We start from the raw sequence: 24,009 nt of genomic DNA, 5'->3' as shown, positions 1-24,009 counted from the left end.
ACCCGGAAATGATGGCTATGCTTTCCCGGGCCGCCAACAGGGTCGGGCTCGTGTGGAATCCTCCACCGTGTCCCGAGCCCTCGCGGTTGGACGATTGGTTTCTCGGGGTGGCAAGGGCTGGTTCTCAGTCCCCCACCCCAGTGCCTTTCTTCCCGGAGGTGCATGAAGAACTCACTGGCACATGGACGGCACCTTTTACTGCCCGAAACCGTGTCGGTGGGTCCTCCTCCCTCACCACCCTTGATGGCGGAGCGGCGAAGGGTTATGCGCGCATACCCCCTGTGGAACGGGCCGTTGCTATGCAACTGTGCCCTAACTCCACCTGGCGGGGGGAGCCGTCTCTCCCTTCCCGGGCCTGTAAGCACTCGTCGGATCTTACCGGCAAGGCTTATCAGGCCTGTGGGGAAGCCGCTTCTGCCTTACACGCTATGGCGTTGTTGCAGGTCCATCAGGCCAAGGCACTGAAGGACCTACACGAGGGTGGTCATGATCCGCAAGTTCTACAAGAACTTCGTACCGCGACGGACCTCGCGCTTCGTGCGACGAAGGTTACGGCGCGGTCAGTGGGTCGTGCGATGTCCACCATGGTGGTCCAGGAACGCCATCTCTGGCTGTGTCTCGCGGACATGAGGGATACCGACAAGGTCAGGTTTCTTAATTCCCCCGTGTCCCAGACCGGCCTCTTCGGCGACGCGGTCGAGAACTTTGCCCAACAGTTCTCGGCTGTACAAAAGCAGTCTGAGGCCATTAGTCACATCCTGCCGAGGCGGTCAGCTGCTGCACCCCCACCGCCGGCGGCACCTCAGTCTGCCCGTCGCCGAGGGCGCCCCCCTGCGGCCGCCCCCGCTCCCACGCCGCAGCAGCAGCCTCCATCCAAGCGGCGTCGTGGAGCCGGTCGCGGGCGGGGTGCCCAGCCCGTCCCGCCACCCCCTAAAAAGAAGGGTGGCAAGGCCAAGTCCAAGCGGCCCTAGGACGGGCGACCCGGAGATGGATGGGACTGCTCTTCAGGAGGTGGTGACCGCACCGCTCCTTCCCCCGGAGGAGGGCCGGGTGGAGAATCTTTTGTTTCCCCTTTTTGTTCCGCCGCTGGCCCAACGACCAGCGGTACCCAAATTTTCAATAAAAGAGCAGTTTCCTCTATCTCCGGGTCCGAAGAGGGCTCGGAGGGCAGTGGGAGGGCAAGAACCTCACCACTCTCATCCACCTCTTCTGTCGCCAGCGGACAGCAGCGAGCAGCAGGCAGACAAAACCTCGACTGCTCCCTCTGTCCACCTGTGGAAGCAGGTAAGTGTTGCACAGCACACTGTGACCCCGCTTCGGGCCGCCTCATACAGAGAGCCCCCCGGGCCGCGTCCCTGCGTTCCACCTCGCTGCCCCGCGGCGGGTACGCCGGTGGTCCCCTTGGTGCCGCTTGCTCGGTCTCTGGGAGCCTGGCTAGCGCTCCCCAGTCCGTCTCGCTGGCTCCTTCGGACCATCAGGCTCGGCTATGCGATTCAGTTCGCCCGGCGCCCCCCCAAGTTCAGGGGCATCCTCTTCACTACAGTGAAAGCTGCCGATGCCCCTGTCCTGCGTGCGGAGATCGCAGTCCTACTGGCGAAGGACGCGATCGAGCCGGTCCCTCCAGCCGATATGAGGTCAGGGTTCTACAGTCCCTACTTCATTGTACCCAAGAAAAGCGGCGGGTTACGACCGATCTTGGACCTGCGTCTTTTGAATCGGAGCCTCCACAAGCTACCGTTCAAAATGCTCACGCAGAAACGCATTTTCGAATGCATCCGTCCCCGAGATTGGTTTGCAGCGATCGACCTGAAGGACGCGTACTTTCATGTTTCGATTCTTCCGCGACACAGGCCATTCCTGAGGTTCGCGTTCGAAGGTCGAGCATACCAGTACAGGGTCCTACCCTTCGGGCTCGCCCTGTCTCCCCGCGTCTTCACGAAAGTCGTGGAGGGAGCCCTTGTTCCCATGAGAGAACAGGGTGTTCGCATCCTCAACTATCTAGACGACTGGCTTATCCTAGCACAGTCTCGGGATCAGTTGTGCGAACACAGGGACTTGGTGCTCAGTCACCTCAGCCAGTTGGGGCTTCAGGTCAACTGGGAAAAGAGCAAACTCGCCCCAGTGCAGAGGATCTCTTTTCTCGGTATGGAGTTGGATTCGGTCGAACAGATAGCACGCCTCACAGAGGAACGTGCTCGGTCGGTGTTGAACTGCCTGAATACTTTCAACGGCAGGACAGCGGTCCCACTGAAATTTTTTCAGAGGCTCCTGGGGCATATGGCGGCCGCAGCGGCTGTAACACCGCTCGGTCTGCTTCATATGAGACCGCTTCAGCACTGGCTTCACGGCCGAGTCCCGAGATGGGCGTGGCTACACGGCACGTTCCGGGTGCCAATCACTCAGGAGTGCCGCCAAGCCTTCAGCCCGTGGTCGGACCCTTTGTTTCTTTGGGCAGGAGTGCCCCTAGAACAAGTGTCCCGGCATGCTGTGGTATTCACAGATGCTTCGGCCACCGGCTGGGGTGCCACGTACAACGGGCATGCAGTGTCAGGGGTTTGGACGGGACCCCATCTGCATTGGCACATCAACTGCCTCGAGTTGCTGGCAGTACGTCTTGCTCTGGGCCGCCTCAAAGGCCTGCTACGGGGCAAGCATGTACTGGTCCGTACGGACAACACTGCGACCGTTGCGTACATCAACCATCAAGGTGGTCTACGCTCCCGTCGCATGTCGCAACTCGCCCGCCATCTCCTCCTCTGGAGTCAGAAGCATCTGAGGTCGCTTCGCGCCATTCATGTTCCCGGTGTGCTCAACCGTGTGGCCGACGAGCTGTCACGAGCTGCGCTGCCAGGAGAGTGGCGACTCCACCCCCAGGTGGTTCAGCTGATCTGGAAGGAGTTCGGAGAGGCTCAGGTAGACCTGTATGCCTCTCTAGAGACCTCCCACTGCCAGTTGTTTTACTCTCTGACCGAGGGAACACTCGGGACAGACGCACTGGCACACAGCTGGCCCCGGGGCCTGCGCAAATATGCGTTTCCCCCAGTGAGCCTACTTGCACAGACACTGTGCAAAGTCAGGGAGGACGAGGAGCAGGTCTTGCTAGTTGCGCCCTACTGGCCCAACCGGACCTGGTTCCCAGAACTCTCTCTCCTCGCGACAGCCCCTCCCTGGCCCATCCCTCTGAGGAAGGACCTTCTTTCTCAGAGACGGGGCACTCTCTGGCACCCGCGTCCAGACCTCTGGAAACTCCATGTCTGGCCCCTGGACGGGACGCGGAGGTTCTAGGTGACTTACCCCCTGAGGTACTTAACACCATCACTTCGGCACGTGCACCGTCTACAAGACGTGCTTACGCCTCGAAGTGGAACCTGTTCGTCGAGTGGTGCTCTTCTCGCCGAGAAGACCCCCGAAGATGCTCGATCGGAGTCGTGCTTTCCTTCTTGCAGCAAGGGTTGGAGCGTAGGCTGTCCCCCTCCACCCTCAAAGTCCAGACTGCTGCTATCTCCGCTTACCACGACCACATAGATGGCAAATCTGTTGGTCAGCACGACCTGGTCATCAGGTTCCTTAGGGGGGCGAGACGGTTAAATCCTCCTCGACCTCCCTCCATACCCTCTTGGGACCTCGCTCTGGTGCTAAGAGCACTCCAGATTGCTCCCTTTGAGCCTTTGCAATCAGCAGACTTAAAGATTCTGTCTATGAAGACTTTGCTGCTGGTTGCATTGGCCTCCATCAAGAGGGTAGGGGACCTGCAGTCATTTTCGGTCGACGAATCGTGCCTGGAGTTCGGGCCGGGCGACAGCCACGTGGTACTGAGACCCCGGCCTGGCTACGTGCCCAAGGTTCCCACCACTCCCTTCAGGGACCAGGTGGTGAGCCTGCAAGCGCTGCCCTCGGAGGAGGCAGACCCAGCCCTGGCTTTGCTCTGTCCAGTCCGCGCTTTGCGACGGTACATAGACAGAACTCGAAGCTTCAGGACCTCAGACCAGCTCTTTGTCTGTTACGGAGGCCAGCAGAAGGGAAAGGCTGTCTCCAAGCAGAGGATGGCCCACTGGATAGTGGATGCCATCGCCCTGGCTTATCAAGCTCAGGGCGTGCCCTGCCCGCTCAGGTTGCATGCTCACTCCACGAGAGGTGTAGCATCCTCCTGGGCGCTGGCTCGTGGCGCCTCGCTGACAGACATTTGTAGAGCTGCGGGCTGGGCGACACCTAACACGTTCGCTAGGTACTATAGCCTTCGTGTGGAGCCGGTCTCCTCCCGTGTTCTCGCCTCAGGTCAGAGGCACGGAGAGGCCCCGGCTTAGTGTCCGCTTGCTGCGCGACATGCGCTTCTTTTCTCCAGAGAGTCCCTACAAGGCAGACCCTGTCGAGTCCTCCGACATCCCTTCGGCAGCCGACGTGGCGGAGCGTCGGTCGCCAGGCCTTACTCCGTTGAATCCTTGAGAACCGGATTTAGGCTGGGCTCCATATGTGTGACCCTACGGGGATCCCATATGCGGCTTTCCACGGTTGCTCCTAATCGAAGCCCGTGTCTTTCCCTCTGGGAGAACCCACCAAGTTGGAGTCACCCCAGTTCTTCCATATGTTGTACAACCTACAAGGTTAGTCCATATGTACTTATCCATATAGCTCCTTCGGGGAAGGATATGGCTTCCGCAGCGTTCCTTATCTGACGTAAGGTTACGCTCCCAGTGGTATCTATAGTCTCACTGAGTGGGTTTTGGGAACAACAGTGATCGACCCTCTCTGTGTGAGCCCGGTCCCACCGTCCTTAGGCAAGGGGGTTCAGGTGGCTCACAACAGAGCACTGGAAGAGGGCACCTCCTGTGGCGCTTTGGTAGGGATTCCTATTCGTCGGTCATCCGACGTACGTCGAAGTGACCGACTGAATGGGAACGTCTCGGTTACAAAGGTAACCCTCGTTCCCTGAAGGAGGGAACGGAGACGTACGTCCCGTCGCCACAGGCGCTGTCCTGCTGATGCTGCCACCTGCTGGGTTCGGCTCCTCAGCGAAAACCTGAAGATGCAACGCACCTGCTGCTCATTATATACCCGCGCTGCGAGGCGAGCAGCTGATGCATATGATTGCATGCCAATGTGCATTGGCTCGTTTAGTTACACTCGAAGTAGATTGGCCTCTCTAGCGAGATTCCTATTCGTCGGTCATCCGACGTACGTCTCCGTTCCCTCCTTCAGGGAACGAGGGTTACCTTTGTAACCGAGACGTTATGGCCTCTGAGACCTGTAATGAATGAAGTCGCTGAGATTTCTCTGCTCGTTCGCCTCCATCTAAAATACTAACTCTGTTGTAATCTATCACATTCTTACTTGATCGACATTTGCTGCTTTTAAATCGTGCTATTCTAATGTTTAATATATATTCAGATTGGACTCTCCTCTCCTACAGAGCTGCAGGACATTGCTGGAATCGACTGTGTTTTGGGACTCCAGCAGGCCTTATTGAATTTCCCAGCAATATTGCTTTAAATCTCATATTGTGTATTTATTGCAGGGAGATGATTGACAGGTTTTTAGAGACCGTGAGACATAGCACTTTATAATTGTGTAGCTTCCAAATGGATGAAGAAAACGTAAAACTTGCATGGATTAATTTGGAATTCAAACTCCTAGAGTTGTGTCTAATGTAAATAAGAAATACTTTGAATTATTCCAAGGGTTGGTGGGTAGTGGGTGTCTGGTGGTTGTGTTGTGGCGCTAATCAGCACAAATCTGACACCGAAGATACAGCAAAGGCTGTTTATCACTGCACTGCCTTTTAGAGCAGGTGTAATGGTTCTACTGTCTGAAACACTCATCTGAAACGTGCTAAATCACACCTATGCCACACAAAACTGAGACCAGACTCAAAATTGATTCAGATTGACTTCGACGTTAGCATTTTGCTAAGCTAACAACATGATACTCTTGATTTGGAAATGATACTGAAATAAAACAAACAATATATTGGCTTCTAAAGCCACTTTTTGTCTATTCAAATCTTTCAACTGCAACAGTAATCTGATGTTTTTGAATTATCTGGAGACATTTTTCAGGAAATATATTATTAGTAATAATAATAATATATTATTAGAGAATGTATAATAATAATAATATATTCTTATACATAAATATATGTTTAAAATATAAATACACTTTCATTTAAAAGTTTACGGTCTGTCATTTTTTTGTTTTATTAAGAGAAGTCTTTAAGGTTTATGAAGGCTGAATTTAATTAAAAGTAAAACGATAATATTGTGAAATATACATACAATTTAAAATGCCAGTTTTCTATTTTTACATGTTTAAAATGTTATTTATTCCTGTGATGACAAAGCTGAATGATCCTTGAGAAGTCATTTTAATATGCTGATTTGGTACATATTATTATTATCAATTATTATATTGTGCTGCATATTTTTGTGATTACATTTTTTTAGGATTCTTTTAAGAATTTAAAAGTTCAAAAGAACAAAACTTGTCTTCACCTTCACTTTGAATTAATTTATATATATTTATAATATATATTAATTTTGTATATCCCGGACGAGCCCCCAGCTGTTAGATTTTCCTTGCTGGAAAAAAAAGGAAAAAATATCTTACTAACCCCAAGTTTTGAACAGTAATGTACATTTATACATTCTCACAGCTATCCATCTAGTACGGATTATAAACCTCAATGCATTCTGGGATTTGTCTATCCACAAAGGATATATATATACCTTTTCTCTTTGCATTTTGGCAAAACCCAGAGGCAGCAACATTACATGCCTGTGATGCCTTAAAATGCTGTCTAGATTGGGAGCTTACCAGATTTTGGAATAGTATTTATTATAACCATGTTTCAAATTTATTTGTTATTGCACAGGATACATATTGCAGTTTTGTAGGTTAGAAAAGTGATGGCTACTTTCTGAAGCCATTCTTTTGCGTTGCATAACTTCCTTCAGAAAAAAAGTGTGGCTTTGTGTGCTAATTTGGACCTCAGGACTCTAATTTTACCAGCAGGTGTATAGTGTACTGCTGCTGAACAACAATTTAGGGCTCACTGTCTGTCTTTGTCTGGTCCTGAGGGGCGTTTGCTGTGTTCTGTCCTAGTTGTCCATCTGTCAGTATTTCCTGACATCCTGGCCTGCTAATAATCAGAACCCCCGGCACCAGTGTGTGTGGTTTGTTTAATACGCAGAATGTGATGATACATACAGAAATTAAGCCAAAGCGTCTGTCCTTGGTGTCCGGTCTTCTATAAAATTCCTCACTCTTTCTCTCTAGCCCTTTGTCTAGCTGTGTCCACCTGTCACTCCCTGAGGTGACCATGGTGACCAGGAGAGTGTGTAATTAGTGCTGTAGTGGTGCGGTCAGTACTGGCCGCCCACTTCCTGTTCAGGGTCAGATTCGAGGCCATGACACATTGTTCTAAACATTGTCAAAAATTGGATTTAGAGATCACATGTCGCTGGGTGCACAGAAGGCAAGAACACAGGGAAAACAAAGGTCAGGGGTCAAGTGCGAATGTTATTGGTTTGCAGTATATTATATTGAGTTAACTTTAGCTCTTGCCATGAATCCATAAGTTATAAAAAGAGCTGATGAAGCTTCAGATTCACTGAATATATATCCTAAACTGTTCGTCCGTGCTTGTCAAATATATAAACCATCAAGTTGTTAGTTTGGTTACACTTTGTAGTTACATTGTAATTACTCAAATAAGTACTGAGTACTATTAATTAACTACATGTACCTACTATAGAGTTACAGTTAGGGTTAGTTACTTGTAATTATGCATACTTTACTGTTATTACTATAGTAAGTACATGTAGTAACGTGTAACTACGGCACTGTAAAATAAAGTGTTACCGGTACCTGTTACGGATCCCTTGTTTCCCTGGACTCCATATCCCAAGATCCTCCTGTTCTCCTCACCTGCACTCACTTCCCTTGTCAGTTCCTCATCATCACGGATCACCTGCACCTGGACTCTATTGTCAGCACTCCTATATATTGCACTCACTCCCTGTACTCCTTGTCCGTTCTCTGTTGTGTTAACGTGTATGTTTGGTGTTCCTGCCTTGGTTTATTCTAGTAAAAGTATATGTATTGTGGAAATCCGTATCTGCCTCGTCTCTCTACACCAGTACCGTAACAGAAGAACGGACCAAAGAACGACCGGATTTTCCACAGGAAAAAAAAAAAAAGAAAAAAAATGGAGACTTTCACCGGCTCCCTGGATTCAGCTCCTCCAACGCCTCTCACCCTGACAGCCAGCGAACGCCTTATCGGGCTCCTGCAGGTAGGTCGTTCGCTGGAGAGGTATGTGGAGGAGTTCGTAGAGCTCGCTTATGTGTCTGACTGGCCTGAAGCAGTTTTGATCTCCCTGTTTCTGGATGGACTAGATGATGACACCATCCGTTTTAGTGAACCCGATTATCGTTTCTCCTTAAGCGAAACCATAAATTCCATTTTATGGTTAAATGATTCCAAATTTATCGTGGATTGGGTTCAGGATGGGTGTCTGTCTCTAGTCCATCCAGAGACACGGTTGGCCGGGCCAGTCAGTCAACCTCCGGCTTCCTCCGCATGCCTTTCCAGCGAACTCCCTGCCTGCCCCATGCTGGACCCACATGCCTCTACTGGGCCCAGTAAGCGGAGGAGGAGGAAGAAAGCGGCTCCAGTATCTCCAGAGCCCGCTCCAGTATCTCCAGAGCCCGCTCCAGTATCTCCAGAGCCCGCTCCAGTGTCTCCAGAGCCCGCTCCAGTGTCTCCAGAGCCCGCTCCAGTGTCTCCAGAGCCCGCTCCAGTGTCTCCAGAGCCCGCTCCAGTGTCTCCAGAGCCCGCTCCAGTGTCTCCAGAGCCCGCTCCAGTCTCTCCAGAGCCCGCTCCAGTCTCTCCAGAGCCCGCTCCAGTCTCTCCAGAGCCCGCTCCAGTCCCCACAGAGCCAACTCCAGTGCCTGTGGGGATTTTAATTGTATTTGAGGGGATGAACGAGCCCTCTGCTCCAGCCGCCGCCGCCTACGAGCCCTCTGCTCCAGCCGCCGCCGCCTACGAGCCTGCCGCTCCAGCCGCCGCCGCCTACGAGCCTGCCGCTCCAGCCGCCGCCGCCTACGAGCCTGCCGCTCCAGCCGCCGCCGCCTACGAGCCTGCCGCTCCAGCCGCCGCCGCCTACGAGCCTGCCGCTCCAGCCGCCGCCGCCTACGAGCCTGCCGCTCCAGCCGCCGCCGCCTACGAGCCTGCCGCTCCAGCCGCCGCCGCCTACGAGCCTGCCGCTCCAGCCGCCGCCGCCTACGAGCCTGCCGCTCCAGCCGCCGCCGCCGAGCCTGCCGCTCCAGCCGCCGCCGCCGAACCAGCCCCTATTATGAACTTTGTGGTTGAAACTACATACAGCCCTAAGACTGTTTACCCTCCCTGCCTCCCTCTCCCACCTCCATCCATTTGTGTTTACACTGAACCTCCACCTCAAGCCCCCTCGCCCAGATCTCCACCTCGGACCTCTGGGCGATTACCTACACCCCGGCTCCAACCTCCCTCTGCTCCACCGTTGTCCAGCAGTCCACCAGTGTCACCAGTCTCCATCCTGCCCCCGTTCACACCTTGTTCCTTCGTCGGCCTGCCCTCACTTCTGGACTGCACTCCTCCGTCTTGGCTCCGTCACTCCGTCCCTCAGCTCCAGTTGGCCTCCTCACTCTCCCCAGTGTTCACTTTGTTGTATGTCGTCTGTCTTACACTGCGGCCTTCTGGAGCCCCGGCTGCGCTTCGGTCGGCGGAGCCGCTGGTTCCGCCATCTCCCGCCGGTCCTTCTGCGCCGCCTGGGCACTACGGCATGAAGCCTTCGGTCCCTGACCCGCCATGGCGGCCCGCTGCACCTGACCCGCCATGTCTGCCCGCTGCACCTGACCCGCCATGTCTGCCCGCTACATGTCTGCCCGCTGCACCTGACCCGCCATGGCTGCCCGCTGCACCTGACCTGCCATGGCTGCCCACGGTTCCTGACCCGCCATGGCTGCCCACGGTTCCTGATCCGCCATGGCTGCCCACGGCTCCTGACCCGCCATGGCTGCCCACGGCTCCTGACCCGCCATGGCTGCCCACGGCTCCTGACCCGCCATGGTGTTTGAGCCTGCCCTGGAGACCTCCACTCCAGTCTACTCCTCCCCTTGCTCCGGTTTGAGGTCTCCAGGGCGCCCGCCCCCCTCCCGGTTGTTACATCTACGGCGCGAGGACGCGCCTACCGGGAGGGGGAGGTACTGTTACGGATCCCTTGTTTCCCTGGACTCCATATCCCAAGATCCTCCTGTTCTCCTCACCTGCACTCACTTCCCTTGTCAGTTCCTCATCATCACGGATCACCTGCACCTGGACTCTATTGTCAGCACTCCTATATATTGCACTCACTCCCTGTACTCCTTGTCCGTTCTCTGTTGTGTTAACGTGTATGTTTGGTGTTCCTGCCTTGGTTTATTCTAGTAAAAGTATATGTATTGTGGAAATCCGTATCTGCCTCGTCTCTCTACACCAGTACCGTAACAGTACCGTGTTACAATTCTTGTTTACAGTGTATGTTAGTGGTCATTTTTTAAAATCGCCAGCCGTTGCCTCTTGTACACAGAATGCTAATTTATGGGATTCATTCCCACATTTAAATGCTGTTGTTAATCTCAAAAACTCGGCCTTTAAGCAAGTTATATAATATATGATACAGCACCTTGATGAAGTCTGTCATAGACGGTGTTCAGAAATAATGAAGTCTGGGAGATCGTTCTTTGTGATGTTTTATAAATCATGCACACAACTCCTTTTTGCTTAGCTCTGAATTAGCTGTTCAAATTGAAATATTGGGACCTGACAATAGCCATGTTGTTCTCGGTTGCTGGTTTAGCCTTTTCCACCCACGTGACAAAAAGAAAACTCATTAAAATCTTGAATATCTGTTACAGTGTTCCTAATGGATAATGCACAGTAAAAACTAAGTGCAAGTTTACTTTCCTGTGAAAATATGATCATAAAAGCCTTCAAGTGGACTGGTTTGACTGAAATATGCCGAAAGCTCATCACTCATCATTAACATGTCTCTTTTACCACCAGCTAAGAGGCTAAAATGTAGACCTTACCTCATTTCTGCTGTTTCATTACTTTACCGATTTATGAGCTCCGTTTAGAGAGGAAAAAGAGAGAGGGAAGGAGAATTGAGTGATTTATTGATAGCAAAAGGGAATCCATTTTGTTTGTGCAAGGCAGGTAAATGAGGTGTCACTCTGAAAGAGCACTCTCTCAGTCTGGAGCTTTCAGTGATGGATTCCACCCTTAGGATATCCAGACCTGCCACTCCCTCGACACTCACCCGTCGACAGAAGAGCAGGGATTGGAGGAGTGAGTCTGCTGATTTCCTATTGGCCGCTGGGAGATTTAAGAGGTGGCGCTGAGTTCAATATGCAATATCTTTTCGATATTCAATATCTTTTGCGTTCCTGTTGGCTCATTCTTGCCACTGGCCTCTTGCTTATTCCACCCTTATGGTCATTCTCAATTTAAGCTTGACTTTAACAGACAGTTTTTGTGTAAAACTGAACCAACTAAGAATCCATTGAAGCAAAGAAACAGTAGTAGAGACATTTCTTTGTGTGTGAATCTCACAAAAACATGTCCAGGTCACATTTCACCTCAGAATCAAAAAAGAAAAAAGAAAAAGAATATTTGATATTGTTTATAAAATGTAAATAATAAAATATGTAATATGTAAAAAAAAAAAAAAAAGTAATATATTATTTTTATTAATATATTATTTTAAAAGCTACTGTAATACAGTAAAATGTAATTGTTTTTTATTTAAATTAGTGTACATTATAAGAAATACAACAAATACTATGGTAATATTTTGGTTGTTTTCACATTCATTTTCGAATGAGTCTGGAGGGCAGGGACTGATCTTTCTATATAGGAATCCTAACAAAATCTCAAAATTTGTATGTTTTGCATTGTTTATGGTTGCTCAAATCGATAAAATCGAGAACCCAGAGGGTGTTTATATCGTTTACTTAACTTATACCGTTTTTTATAACTTATATCGTTTTTTAACTTTAAAAGTTGTCACCTTTAATAACATTTTGCGTCTGCTGATACTGAAATGAATATGGATACCTGCTTACCTTATTTGTTTTTGACTTGGTTAAATATCCACATTCTCATGGTATCGTTTGCAGGGAAGAGAAGATATTTTATCCCATTGAATGATAATTTGATGTTTTCAATTAAGTTTTGTACTATCCCGTTCACAGTGTTGATCTGGTTACCATGAGAACAGTGTCACGCGCTGCTGCTTCAGCCATCGTATGGTAGAAAATGTCCAAATAAATAAATGTTTAACAAGCTGACAGAAGTCGATTCGACAACAAAGACAAAACTTTCAAAAACACTCAGCTATGTGATTATTTTATTGAGTGATAGGGAGTGGGTTCAATCAGTGACATCATTAGATTTGATATACGGCGTCTTCCCGTCACCTCTTCAACTTTCCCTTAGTGTGTTTTACACGTATAAAAGACAACAATTGTATTACACCATCTAGTTTTTTCTTTGAACGATGATGTGAGCTCCTGTTGCAATTCTCGATTCAGCATTAATGACCTACAATCGCGACAGAAAATCAAAAATACTGCCCTAACTTCACTAGTAGAAAGGCAGAGCGATATTAACAAACCAAACTAGAACTGAACAGGGGCGTGACGGCAGCTTCACATTCTCAATATCTACCTCCTCGATGGCAGGAAAATCTTTCAATTCAGTGGAAAAGTCACTCCTCTTCATAACATAAGGATCACGTCCAACATCTATTGTGATTTTCTGTTTATACCTTTCTAAACCAGCACAGAAAGGACTTTTCTCCATCTCTTCCATTCTAATTTTCACTGCTTGCCCTCCACCGTTATTTCACCAGAACCACGTGATTGCAAACAACCTATTGGACTGAGAATTGGAGGTAGTAGTATTATAATTTAGCCTTGAAAAATGTCATAATGCAGAACGCCTTAAAGAGTTAGTTCACCCAAAAATGAAATTTCTGTCACTAAAGGGGTCAGACAATGCCACTTTTACAAGATGTAAAATAAGTCTCTGATGTGTGTATGTGAAGTTTTAGCTCAAATCACTCCACAGATCATTTTTTATAGCATGTTAAATTTGTCACTTTTTGCGGGTGAGCAAAAACACTCAGTTTTTGTGTGTGTCCCTTTAAATGCAAATAAGCTGCTGCTCCTACGAAGAGGACGGAGTTTCAAGAGCTCATGTTAGCAGCGCCGATTACCTCAGACTCTCAGACCCCCTTTGTTGTGTGTTCTCGGGGGCAGGGTTTATGTAAATTTTAGGGTTAGTGATGTCACCAACCCAGGAATAAGCTTGTTGTAGTCCCTACCATAGACAGTAAAAGAAATGGACACAGTGACCCCATTGGAACTCAATTGAGACAAGTGAAGCCCATTTTTAGCGATTTTTAGCACTTCCGTTTCTGACGCGCAGACTCAAACTAAGCTTGATGACGTCAGCAACCTGTCTGACAGATGTAAATCTTCTAGTAGCTGTGCGTGCAAACTGCCATCGTTAATCTTGCAGAGACGGCGAGCTTGAGCGGGGAGTTCTTTGGCGTGAGTGAGCAGGAGTAATTATTCTGATTAATTATTTTGTATAGTATTTTAAAATGTAACGCCAGTACGCCATATTAAGTTAATGCATACTATTGCCTGCGAGCTTCTCCTCCTGTCTGTATGGTAATTTCTCTACTGTGCGACAGAGAGTCGAGTGGTTATGACGCAATCGTTAGCCTATTTTTACAAAAACTGTTTCTACGGGGCCATAATGTAACATAGAAGGTAATGGAGCCCTTTATACATTGTCGTGTATCTTTAGAAATAAATAATGGACAAATTGAGTCTTTAAACGCCTCAGATGTAAAGTTATTTGCTGTCAAAGTGACGCCAAAATGAATGGGAGTCAATGGGATGGCTAACGCAAGTGAAGTTCTGCTACAAGATGGCGGCATGCGGCCGACTTCAACTTCCGGTCGACTTCCTTGGGCACTGGTCCCTACCAGCCGTTTGTTGTAGTCCTTAAAAACAGAATTCTTTAAAAGAAAATAGCGTCCCTGAGCGTCGTAACTTTGGAGACTTTGCTCTAACAGCAGCATCACACACTAACTAAAGTTAAAAAAAAATTAAATTGCAATGAACCACCCCTGTTAGATCAAAATGGTGTTTCTTCTTTAGGTGAAATGGAGGTGATCGCCCTCATGTCATCCCAAACCCGCAAGGCCTACGTTTATCTTTGGAACACAAATTAAGATATTTTTGATGAAATCCAAGGGTTTCTGAACCACACAGGTGACAGGTTCTTTGGAACAAGTTTTGCATACACTTTTCTCATGTTCAAATCCTGAGTCACGATTTCATGAACAATTGACTTGGTAATTCCCATTTCTGATAGTGAGCCTTTGGTCACGGTTGACAACAGACCTCACTGCATCCACATTCTGTTCCGTTTTTGACGAAGAGGGGCATCCTGATCGTTGTTCATCTTCAACACCTTCTCGTCCTTCCTTGAAGGGCTTGGTACACCGTCGGTACACTTGTGCAGATGATAGCTTGACTTCTCCATAAGTGTTTCTCACCATTTTCAAAGTTTCTGATGCACTTTTACCCAATTTCATGTCACACGCACATTTGAGCTTCCGTTTGGCATATTTGATGCTTATATTTTGATGATCTTAATACGAGTCACTTGAACAGGGTGTCACAAAAAACAGTGTCTTGACTCTGTCTTCTAACTTATTCCTGGCACCCCACCCCAAGTTACCTTGGCCAGCTTCTTCCTTCACAGAGCCCTTCTCGAGCATAGGAACTTCATTCTCATATTCTGGACACACCTCATATATAAATATATATTTTTACACTCAAAACTTCTTTCTTTTGATTTTGGTTTGAAATAATGTAATTTTTTGAGGTCCTCTTCTGGGAACAATCTGAGAACAGTTGTCTTTCTCATTGCAAAATATTCTAAAGGACTAAAAAGGAAAAATAAAAGGAAGGAATGGAGAGAGAGAAGTGAGGAGAGATAGGTAATTTCTTGTTGATAGCGGCGTCTCCAAAATTGCTGGGAGGATAGGATGACCCAATAAACACAAACACACACACATTTATGCTCTGCCAGAGGAGAGGCTTCACACCGACTCCATTACACTCAATTAACCCCTAAAAGGGGCAAGACAGACTGAGAGAGATTCCAGCAGAAGAACGGAAGAGATGATGAGAGAGAATGAGACATAACTCATTTCATTCTTTCATCTTAGTCCGTCCACAGAGACCATTTTACGATTGTGCACTTATGCAAATAACCTTTTGCGAGATAATGACTGATTCTGATGCCTTATTCTGTTATTACAAAGTGTATAAATCTCTCCATTGAGGCAGGACTGGTTGGTCTCAACATCATTTTTTTTTAGAAGGGTCATTTCTTCCAGATAATGTCTTTTTGGCTTTATTCCTATTGTCAATCGAAGATATTTTTAGCTGGCATTTTTAAAGAAAAGCGCAGTTTGATAGCAGTGTGGTAAGGCTGGTGTCAAAGCTGAGCTAATAATGAAGTCACACTGAAACTATTTTTGTGATGTAAATTATTAAAGATTTCTAAATATTGAATACGGTAACAGTATGTAAATAATGCTGATATATATATATATATATATTTTAACTTTAATTTATTTTTATTTAAGTTTTAGTCATTTTAGAACCCCTGCTTATTTTCGTTTAACAATTTTTTACAAATTTAGCTAATAGTAGCAACAGTGAGTGAGCCAGTGTTGGCATATATTGCACAGGGTATGTTTCATTATGTACCTCCTATAGGTAAAGTAGAGATGATAACACACGTATGACATGAGTTTGTGGATTAGTTGTTCACAGCATGATGACAGCAAGGAGACTTAGTCTGTGACTTCGGATCAAGCGTCAGTACTTTTTCTCTCAAGCTGCTATTACCTAAAGAGAGAAAGATCCGTGAGAGACGGCGGAAAAGAAGCCTCTGATTCATTGTTGACACTGGCACCTGGCGAATCAAGACAGTTGCTTTCAATTTATCTCTCCATGATGGCAGTTGCCAGGGTTACCGAAGTATGGTTGGTGTCCAAGGAGGCAGCCGAGAGGATGCTCAGGAGAGGTATAGAGCCAATATATCACTTTGTCACACCCTTCAACAGGACACTGTATGCCTGAGGGGTTTAGTGTGGTCGATCAGATGAAGGTTGATGTTCTGTGTGAGAGTTTGTGGGATTCTTGGGGTTACACATGTCTGTATGTGTGAGTTAATACCTAAAGGTGTGTGTCAGGGTGTGTGTCATTAGGTTTTAGTGAGGTCAGTGCTTCTCTACAGAGAAACACATGTTAGAGCTTATGAGTACATTCAAGCTGAGGTAGTTAAAATGAGTTTCTGGTCATACAGAATGCAGCCGTGTTTCAAAACCTGGGGAGCTTCCTACCTTGACAGCACTGAATGTTCAAACCAAACATTTTGAGGCGTTTAGATATTTCAGTAAACATTTTTATGCATCATAGCTGGATTCAAATAGAAACGTTTGGCACATCTGAACCAAACATTTTAGGCATCATTTTGTGTTTGAGTATTTGAATAGAACATCTTCAAATCAATACACATTTTAGGCATTATAAACGTGCTTAAAAAATATAAATGCGTTCACATATATTTTTATATAAGTGAATTGCCTATCTAGACAGCATTTTGGAGGATCCACAGGTAGATTAAAATGTTCAAATTGAACAGCTTTAGACATCATATACATGCATTTGATGCTTTTGATTCAGACGTTTGAATTAAATGTTTATGGCCGTCATCAAAGTCCCTTTAAGACAAGTCATTTCACTCGCGGCCATCTTTGAAACGGCTCTCGGTCATGCAGCTCCTATCTCTTTGAATTGGTAAAAAAAAACATCAAATTCTCCAAAGCTGTTTGCCAAGCTTTCGAATGAATTTCATATTTGAAATCACCAATGAAAACTGTCTCATAAATTTTGTTCTAAACGCTCGAATCATGACAAAAATACGGTATTTTTCAGGCTGGATCAAGCTAATGTGCATGCGCAATCCTAAATGCGCGTCTCTTGTGTCTCATTTCAGAGGCACGTGTCTGACTGTTTCTATAGGAACCGGAGCTTCTAACGGCCGCTGCAGTGATGCAATGACTTTACCAATTGCCGATTGGCTCTTATTTAGAAGGCAGGACTTATATGTCATAGGTGTTATTGAATTGCCTGCTTTTAAACCAAAAGTTTTTTGGCATTATAATACTTCTTTACAATTAGGGATGTCTCGATCAAGTTTTTTTGTTCCTTTTCTGATTCGAGTTGTTGAATATTTAGCATCTGCCGATACCATGTCCCAATCCGATACTTTTAAGTGCTTGGTTCACTTCAAGTACATTAAAGTTGTTAAAATCAATTCATTGTATAGGAGCTCAAATGTAAAAAGGGGGGATTTATCACTACGAAGTAATTATATTTTTTATAACATATTTAATCTCTCTCTCTCTCTCTCTCTATATATATATATGTATATATATATATATATATGTGTGTGTGTGTGTGTGTGTGTGTGTGTGTGTGTGTGTGTGTGTATAAGAAAAAAAGTCGAGATAAGGTTACAGGGACAATAAGGAATGTCCAATGGCCCGGGGCCAGCGTGAAAGACACTCAGGACAGTAGATTGAATTGTCACTAGATCGGGCCAGTGCTGCATTATAAATTTTATCTTTGGCACGTTTATAAGCCTTGTCAGTTTAAACATTCAAGCGATTTTTAAGGATTCAAATCAAAGCGCAAGAAGACACAAAAAAAACCTCAATTCAGTATGCAAGTACTAAATTGAGTTCTCTTTCGCATCTTGTGCTTGAACTGAAAAATACACACAACAAAAGTATGTCAAAATGCCCATCTTGGCAAGTATTCATGTAAACGTTGTCAATTATGTCTTACTGAACGTAAACAGATGAGAAATAAAACATATGTGTAACAGTATATTGGATCTGTGCGTTCGGTCATAAAGTGACAGCAGCCTAATATTCCTGCTGCCATCTGTGTCATTAATGTTAATCAAACAACAAAAGACAAAGAGAAAATCACTCACTGATCTTGACTGAACATGTTTTGTAGCTTTAACAAGGATTAAACTATATTTAAATTGTTAAGTGAAGAACATAAGTGTTATTTTACATTTGATTATTCAATTTCTGTACCTGAAAACTACTGTTAGACTTACCTGAAAAACTTAAAGCACTGTTTATTTTATTTGAATCTTTGTTCTGTTGTATTTATTTGAGCTGTTGCTTGTGATTTGTTTATTTGTTATTATTTTATTACTAATTACTAACTTGTATTCAATAATTTTTGAACTTTATATTAGTTAGACCAGAGGTCTTCAACCCTGCTCCTGGGGACCCACTGTCCTGCAAAATTTATGTCCAACCTGCTTCAGCACACCTACTTGTTTTTTTAAGTGATCCTGAAGAGCTTGATTAGCTGGTTCAGGTGTGTTTGATTAGGGTTGAAGTTAAACTCTGCAGGACAGTGGGTCCCCAGGAGCAGGGTTGAAGACCTGTGATTTAGATTAGTAGTTTTTGCTGTGGTATCTAAAATTAGAATCAATCAAGAATTATGAAATTTCTCTGATATCTAAAAACTAAAGATTACAACAAAACTGTAAATAAATGACTTTCGAGTGATTTGTGATAAAAGTGCACATCAAATATGCTAAACGGAAGCTCAAATGTGCGTGTGACATGCTAGAACATACCTCTTTGGTTCTCGCGTGACACGCATGGACGTTTGAGCTTCTTCTTGCAGTTGAAACACAATACCATTGCAACAGCCACATGCCGAGAATGAAGAATAAGATCTGCTAAATGTCCTCCATTGTTGTTTACTGCGTTACTTTCTTCTTTGCGCGAAAATGATATAGATGGCTACTTTCTGGCATACACCATGCATCAAGTAAGAGTACTATTGGTGGTGGAAATGCAAGCCAGATCAGGGTTTACTTTCCCGAATCGTACTTTACTGTACTGAGCCGTACCGCTCGGTGGAAAGGAGCCATTAGTGCATTCACCCCATATCATTTGAGCAGAATACCAGTAGACTGGAAGTTTTTTGTTTACGTAGAGGGGAAGCTAACATCCTTAGGCCACATAAACCTGTTAAAGCTCATTAAACGCTGTTCCTGAGTGTGTTTTTCTGCCACCAGTGCTTATTACCTAAAGAGAAAGAAAGAACCATGAGAGACGGTGGAAAAGAAGCCTCTGATTCATTGTTGACACTGGCACTTGGCGAATCAAGACAGTTGCTTTCAGTTTATCTCTCCATGATGGCAGATGCCAAGGGTTATCATACACATGTTCAAATCTTGAATGGAATGTTTGGACTGTCTAGGTAGACTAGTTTTGAAATGCAGCATATGTCTTTGTGGCTTCACACAGCATGCGAAACTTCTTCATGCATGCGAGTCAGATCGGCCAGAGCAGGAGTGTGACATTTATGTCATCTACAGGCTGCCGTTCCTCAGTCGCAGCTGCACTGCTTCAAATCTATCATCTTATAAATGTTCTAAATAAAAAGAACACTTGTCAGAGGCTGTGTATGTCTGTTTTATGATGATTGATGTGTGTGAAATATGGTATTACTGCAGAGTCGGACGATGATTTTCAGTGCTGTTTATTACAGCCTTGTGGAGGCTCTGACTGATCAATACTGAGTCAGAGGAAACCGTGACGACAGGACTCCATACCTCTCTGTCTCTCATCCGTTCTCTCTCATCTTACAGCCTCTGTCCATCATTTCTTCTGTGTTACTTTCTCTTTCCCATCCTTCTTTCCTTTACAACCCTTTCCCCTTTCAGTTTCTTATCAAATCTCCACCCTTAAATTCCACTCTCTTTCTTGTTACTCTGCATTTACATGCTGCAGTCACTCTAGCCTCGTACCGCTGCAGTAATTGGAAAGCCGTCACTGAGCTCGATGTTTGAAACGAGGGATTGCCGGAAAGAGTGTGTGAATGTGCATGTGTGTTCAGACTGACTGATTTTGACAGTAAAGGCAAAGGTTTAAGAATTTCCTTGTTCATGCTGGAAGATATCAGATTTTTTGAGAAGCAAAACAGAGTCATCAATTCATAAAGCAACACGTTTTGCAGATTTCATTCAGCACATTTTTGGCATGTTTGTTCCATTTACCTCATTTGCATAACACATTTAGTGAATCAGGTGCTAAAACAGCAGAAAAAAAACAATGCAATCAGTAGGTGTGATTCATTATTAGTGAATTTACACCATAACATTTGAGCAGAATACCAGTAGAGGGGAAGTTAACTTCCTTAGGACATTAAAGCCCATTAAACGTTGTTCCTGAGTGTGTGTTTTACTGTAGTGCATGTGAATTCTTGTTTTGTATGTGTGTGTGTGTGTGTGTGTGTGTGTCCATGGAATGAATGGGTGAACGACTTGAGATGAATGAGAGAGACAGGGCTACAGCCACTCTTCCTGCAGCTGCATTAACATTCAGAAGCTGTCTTACTGACAGAGAGAGAGGGAGACGGGGAGGGCAGAAAGACAGGGGAGGGGAGGGGAGGACTTGGAGGGCAGAGAGAGAGAGAGAGAGGGTTAGGAGGGGCTGTTGATTACAGCACTAGGAGAATGTGTGTGTATGTGTGTGTGTTTGTGCTGTTTTAGGGGGGGGTGAGGTGAGTCGTGCTCAACCCCCCCACACACTAATCAAACCGGACCCCCGGCGCCCGCGCGTTGTCGTCGGCGACTGTCCGCGTACGGATAGAATGTTCAGGGCGGGAGCGCGCCAGCCCAGCCACGGGGAAACGGCGCAGCCTCGTCACAGCGTGTGTGCGTGTGCGAGCGTGTGCGCGAGAGCCACGGGGAGTGAACATGCCCCACTCGCGGCGAGTGCAGCCCGAGCGCTCGGCGCCGTTCGCGACAGGCAGCCGTTAACGGGAGCAAGGGGGAGGGCGGGGAGCGCTCAGAGGGAGGAGAGGAGAGGAGAGGTGGAAGAAAGGAGGAGAGAGGAGCAGAAGAGGAGAGAGTGATAGGAAGAGAGGGAGTGAGCCGCTCGCACCTGACGGCCCTGGCCGGTTCGGGAATATCGAGGAGGAGACCCACGCGTGCACGCACGCTGCCGCCTTCTCACGGGACCATGTCGGTGACCACCGGATTTGGCTACCAGTTGCCGGGCATCACCACGGTAACCTATGTTTTTGTTTACAGCCCGGGGACGGTCCAGCGGGACCCCAGCCCTCCTCCCGCGGGGCCCTCGCACACACTCTCAGGAGCCCGGGGCCCCAAACGGAAACTCTACAGCGCTGTGCCGGGGCGCACCTTCATCGTGGTCAAACCGTACACGCCGCAGGGAGAGGGAGAGATCCAGTTGAACCGTGGAGAGAGGGTCAAAGGTGAGTGCCCTTTCCCTGCTTATCACTTTGCATCTGACAGCTGTCATTCATCTGGATAGAGGCGGGGTTTGGCCGAGTGAGATTTGTGATGCAAAAATCAATTGGGAGCAGAGGCTCATGGTTTGTGCATTGCAATGTGTCTCTCATGATTTTTGAGTTGATTTATTAGGCTTTACAGGAAGTCTTCAAAAAGTGTGTCACTATTGTAAAACAAAATCACTGCCATATGTGACCCTTGACCACAAAACCAGTCATAAGTAGCATGTATATATTTGTACCAATAACCAACAATACATTGTATGGGACAAAATTATTGATTTTTCTTTTATGCCAAAAATCATTAGGATATTAAGTAAAGATCATGTTCCATGAAGATATTTTGTAAAGTTCCTACCATAAATATATCAAAAATGTGTTTTTGTGAGTGGATATGCATTGCTAAGGACTTCATTTGAACAACTTTAAAGGTGATTTTCTCAATATTTAGATTTTTTTGCACCCTCAGATTCCAGATTTTCAAATAGCTGTATCTCAGCCAAATATTATTAAGCTTATTTTTTCAGCTTTCAGATAATGTATAAATCTCAATTTTAAAAAATGTACACTTATGACTGGTTTTGTGGTCCAGGCTCACACGTAAGGTATAAAGGTAAAAAAAAAAAAAAAGGTTGTTATCCACTGAGTTTACTTTTACTCAAAATGGCATACTGTATATATATATGCATATATAATATAACTAAATATATATATATGTATATATATATATATATATATATATATATATATATAAATTTGCCCTATGTTCACACTTTGTAAGGTAACTGTACTTATTACTGTAAATATTATGTATTTTATTTATAAAATTTTGAAATTAAAATTGTATTTACAATTGTATTTTGTATAAATAAATATATATTTATATTTAAATATATTTATATTTTAAATAAATATAAATATTAAATTATATAGATTTATAAATCATTATTTCCTAAATACTACAAATAAATATACATTGAAAATATATTTGGAATACAGTACAAATAGGTGCATAATACACGATAATGCAGGCTGAGGAACCCAGTATGCTTATATATATATTCTATAGTATAGTAATATTGTCAATATAGCCAGAGAGTAATTTAGGATAGAACTACATCTGCTGAGTGAGTTATGAACAGGACGGTAGTTGAATCCAGAGTGACCTACAGTGTGTCTGTTTTGCGTGATGCACGTCTTTAACATGTCATGGTATGTCTCAGAACAGGGAGACAAGGGGTTGTTGTCTGTCAAACGCTGCTCTCTGGAGAACGTCTTTCTTATCACAAACATACACACACACTGGCGTTCAGCTGTAAGGGCCGTGCTTACTTGCTCCAGGTAGTGAATCTTGAGCTGGAGGAGATTCAACTCAGAATCAAGTCAGACAGTATTCATTTTTGCTGTGTACATGTGATGTTATTAAAAGATGTGGGTGTAACTCATACTCGCTGTTGAGCGTGTAAATGAATGCTGCTCTGGTTTGTGCGTGTGTGCGCCCATGGCTCAGGTTCATGGCTTATGTGTTGTTCTGTTCTTGTCTCCATTCATGCTTCAAACCAGACCACCACTCAAACGCAGTGGAAGGTAAAAAAAACTTTGCATCCATCCCACTGCCCTCCAGTGTGAATGAGTGTGTCCCATGCACAGTCCCTTACAGTGGTGTTTTTATCCTTCAGTAAATCTTTCTTTCCACTCTGCCCAACCTGCATGCTCACCTGTGCTCACACAATCTTTACCCATCACCCCAAACACATACACGGCAATGTTAGTCGGTTTCCTTCCTCCCCTTTTAATCTGTACGGAAAACTATTACACACAATCTGATTTCTGTCACATCTGATGCTTAAAGCATTTTAATAGATTATAATTTCCTCCATTTTGCACTCAGAGAATCCTGTAATTGCTCTGAGATTGTTCCTGTGAAGCTCTTTTAAATGTCTTAATTTAAATGTTAACTTTGTCTCAGATTTTTCTGCTAAAATTCTGTTGGAGAAACACAAATATACTTACATGAGATTAACATTTGCGTGCAGTATGAGTGAAGCGTTATATATTTATGCACTTGGCAGAGCTCAGATCATGTGGTCTTGAAAGAATTTGAATGGAAGTTGTTGTTATTACTGTTTTTATTATGATTATTAGGTTACACTTTATTTTAAGGTGACGTAGTTACATACTTACTAAAGAGATACGGTTATGATTAGGTTTTGGTTTAGGGTTAGGTATTTGTAATTATGCATAATTCACTGTTATTACTATAGTAAGTACATGTAGTAACGTGTACCTACGACACCTTAAAATAAAGTGTTACCTAAACTTTAGCTTTGTCTCAGATGTTTCTCCTAAAATTATTAAAGTATTTCTCCTTATGAGAAATACATTAATACATAAGATATACATAAGGCGAATATTTGCATACAGTATGAGTTACATATTTATGCAGCTTGAAAAAATTTGAATGGAAGTTGTTGTTCTTACT

General features: G+C 45.3%; 1 protein-coding gene across 3 annotated transcripts in view; it reads left to right on the top strand.

The window, feature by feature from the left end:
• Nucleotides 1-24,009, top strand: part of shank3a (SH3 and multiple ankyrin repeat domains 3a) — a 390,305-nt gene that overhangs the window by 261,663 nt on the left and 104,633 nt on the right. For all 3 annotated transcript variants that reach the window (XM_048169401.1, XM_048169402.1, XM_048169403.1), the window contains 2 exons: nt 21,307-21,491; nt 23,091-23,114. In XM_048169401.1, coding sequence (XP_048025358.1) covers nt 21,307-21,491; nt 23,091-23,114 — 209 coding nt within the window. The remainder of the gene's footprint in view (nt 1-21,306; nt 21,492-23,090; nt 23,115-24,009) is intronic.

Source organism: Megalobrama amblycephala, linkage group LG19 (assembly GCF_018812025.1).
Source record: "Megalobrama amblycephala isolate DHTTF-2021 linkage group LG19, ASM1881202v1, whole genome shotgun sequence".
In the NCBI taxonomy this organism is placed as follows: domain Eukaryota; kingdom Metazoa; phylum Chordata; class Actinopteri; order Cypriniformes; family Xenocyprididae; genus Megalobrama; species Megalobrama amblycephala.
This window is presented reverse-complemented; position numbering and strand designations above follow the sequence as displayed.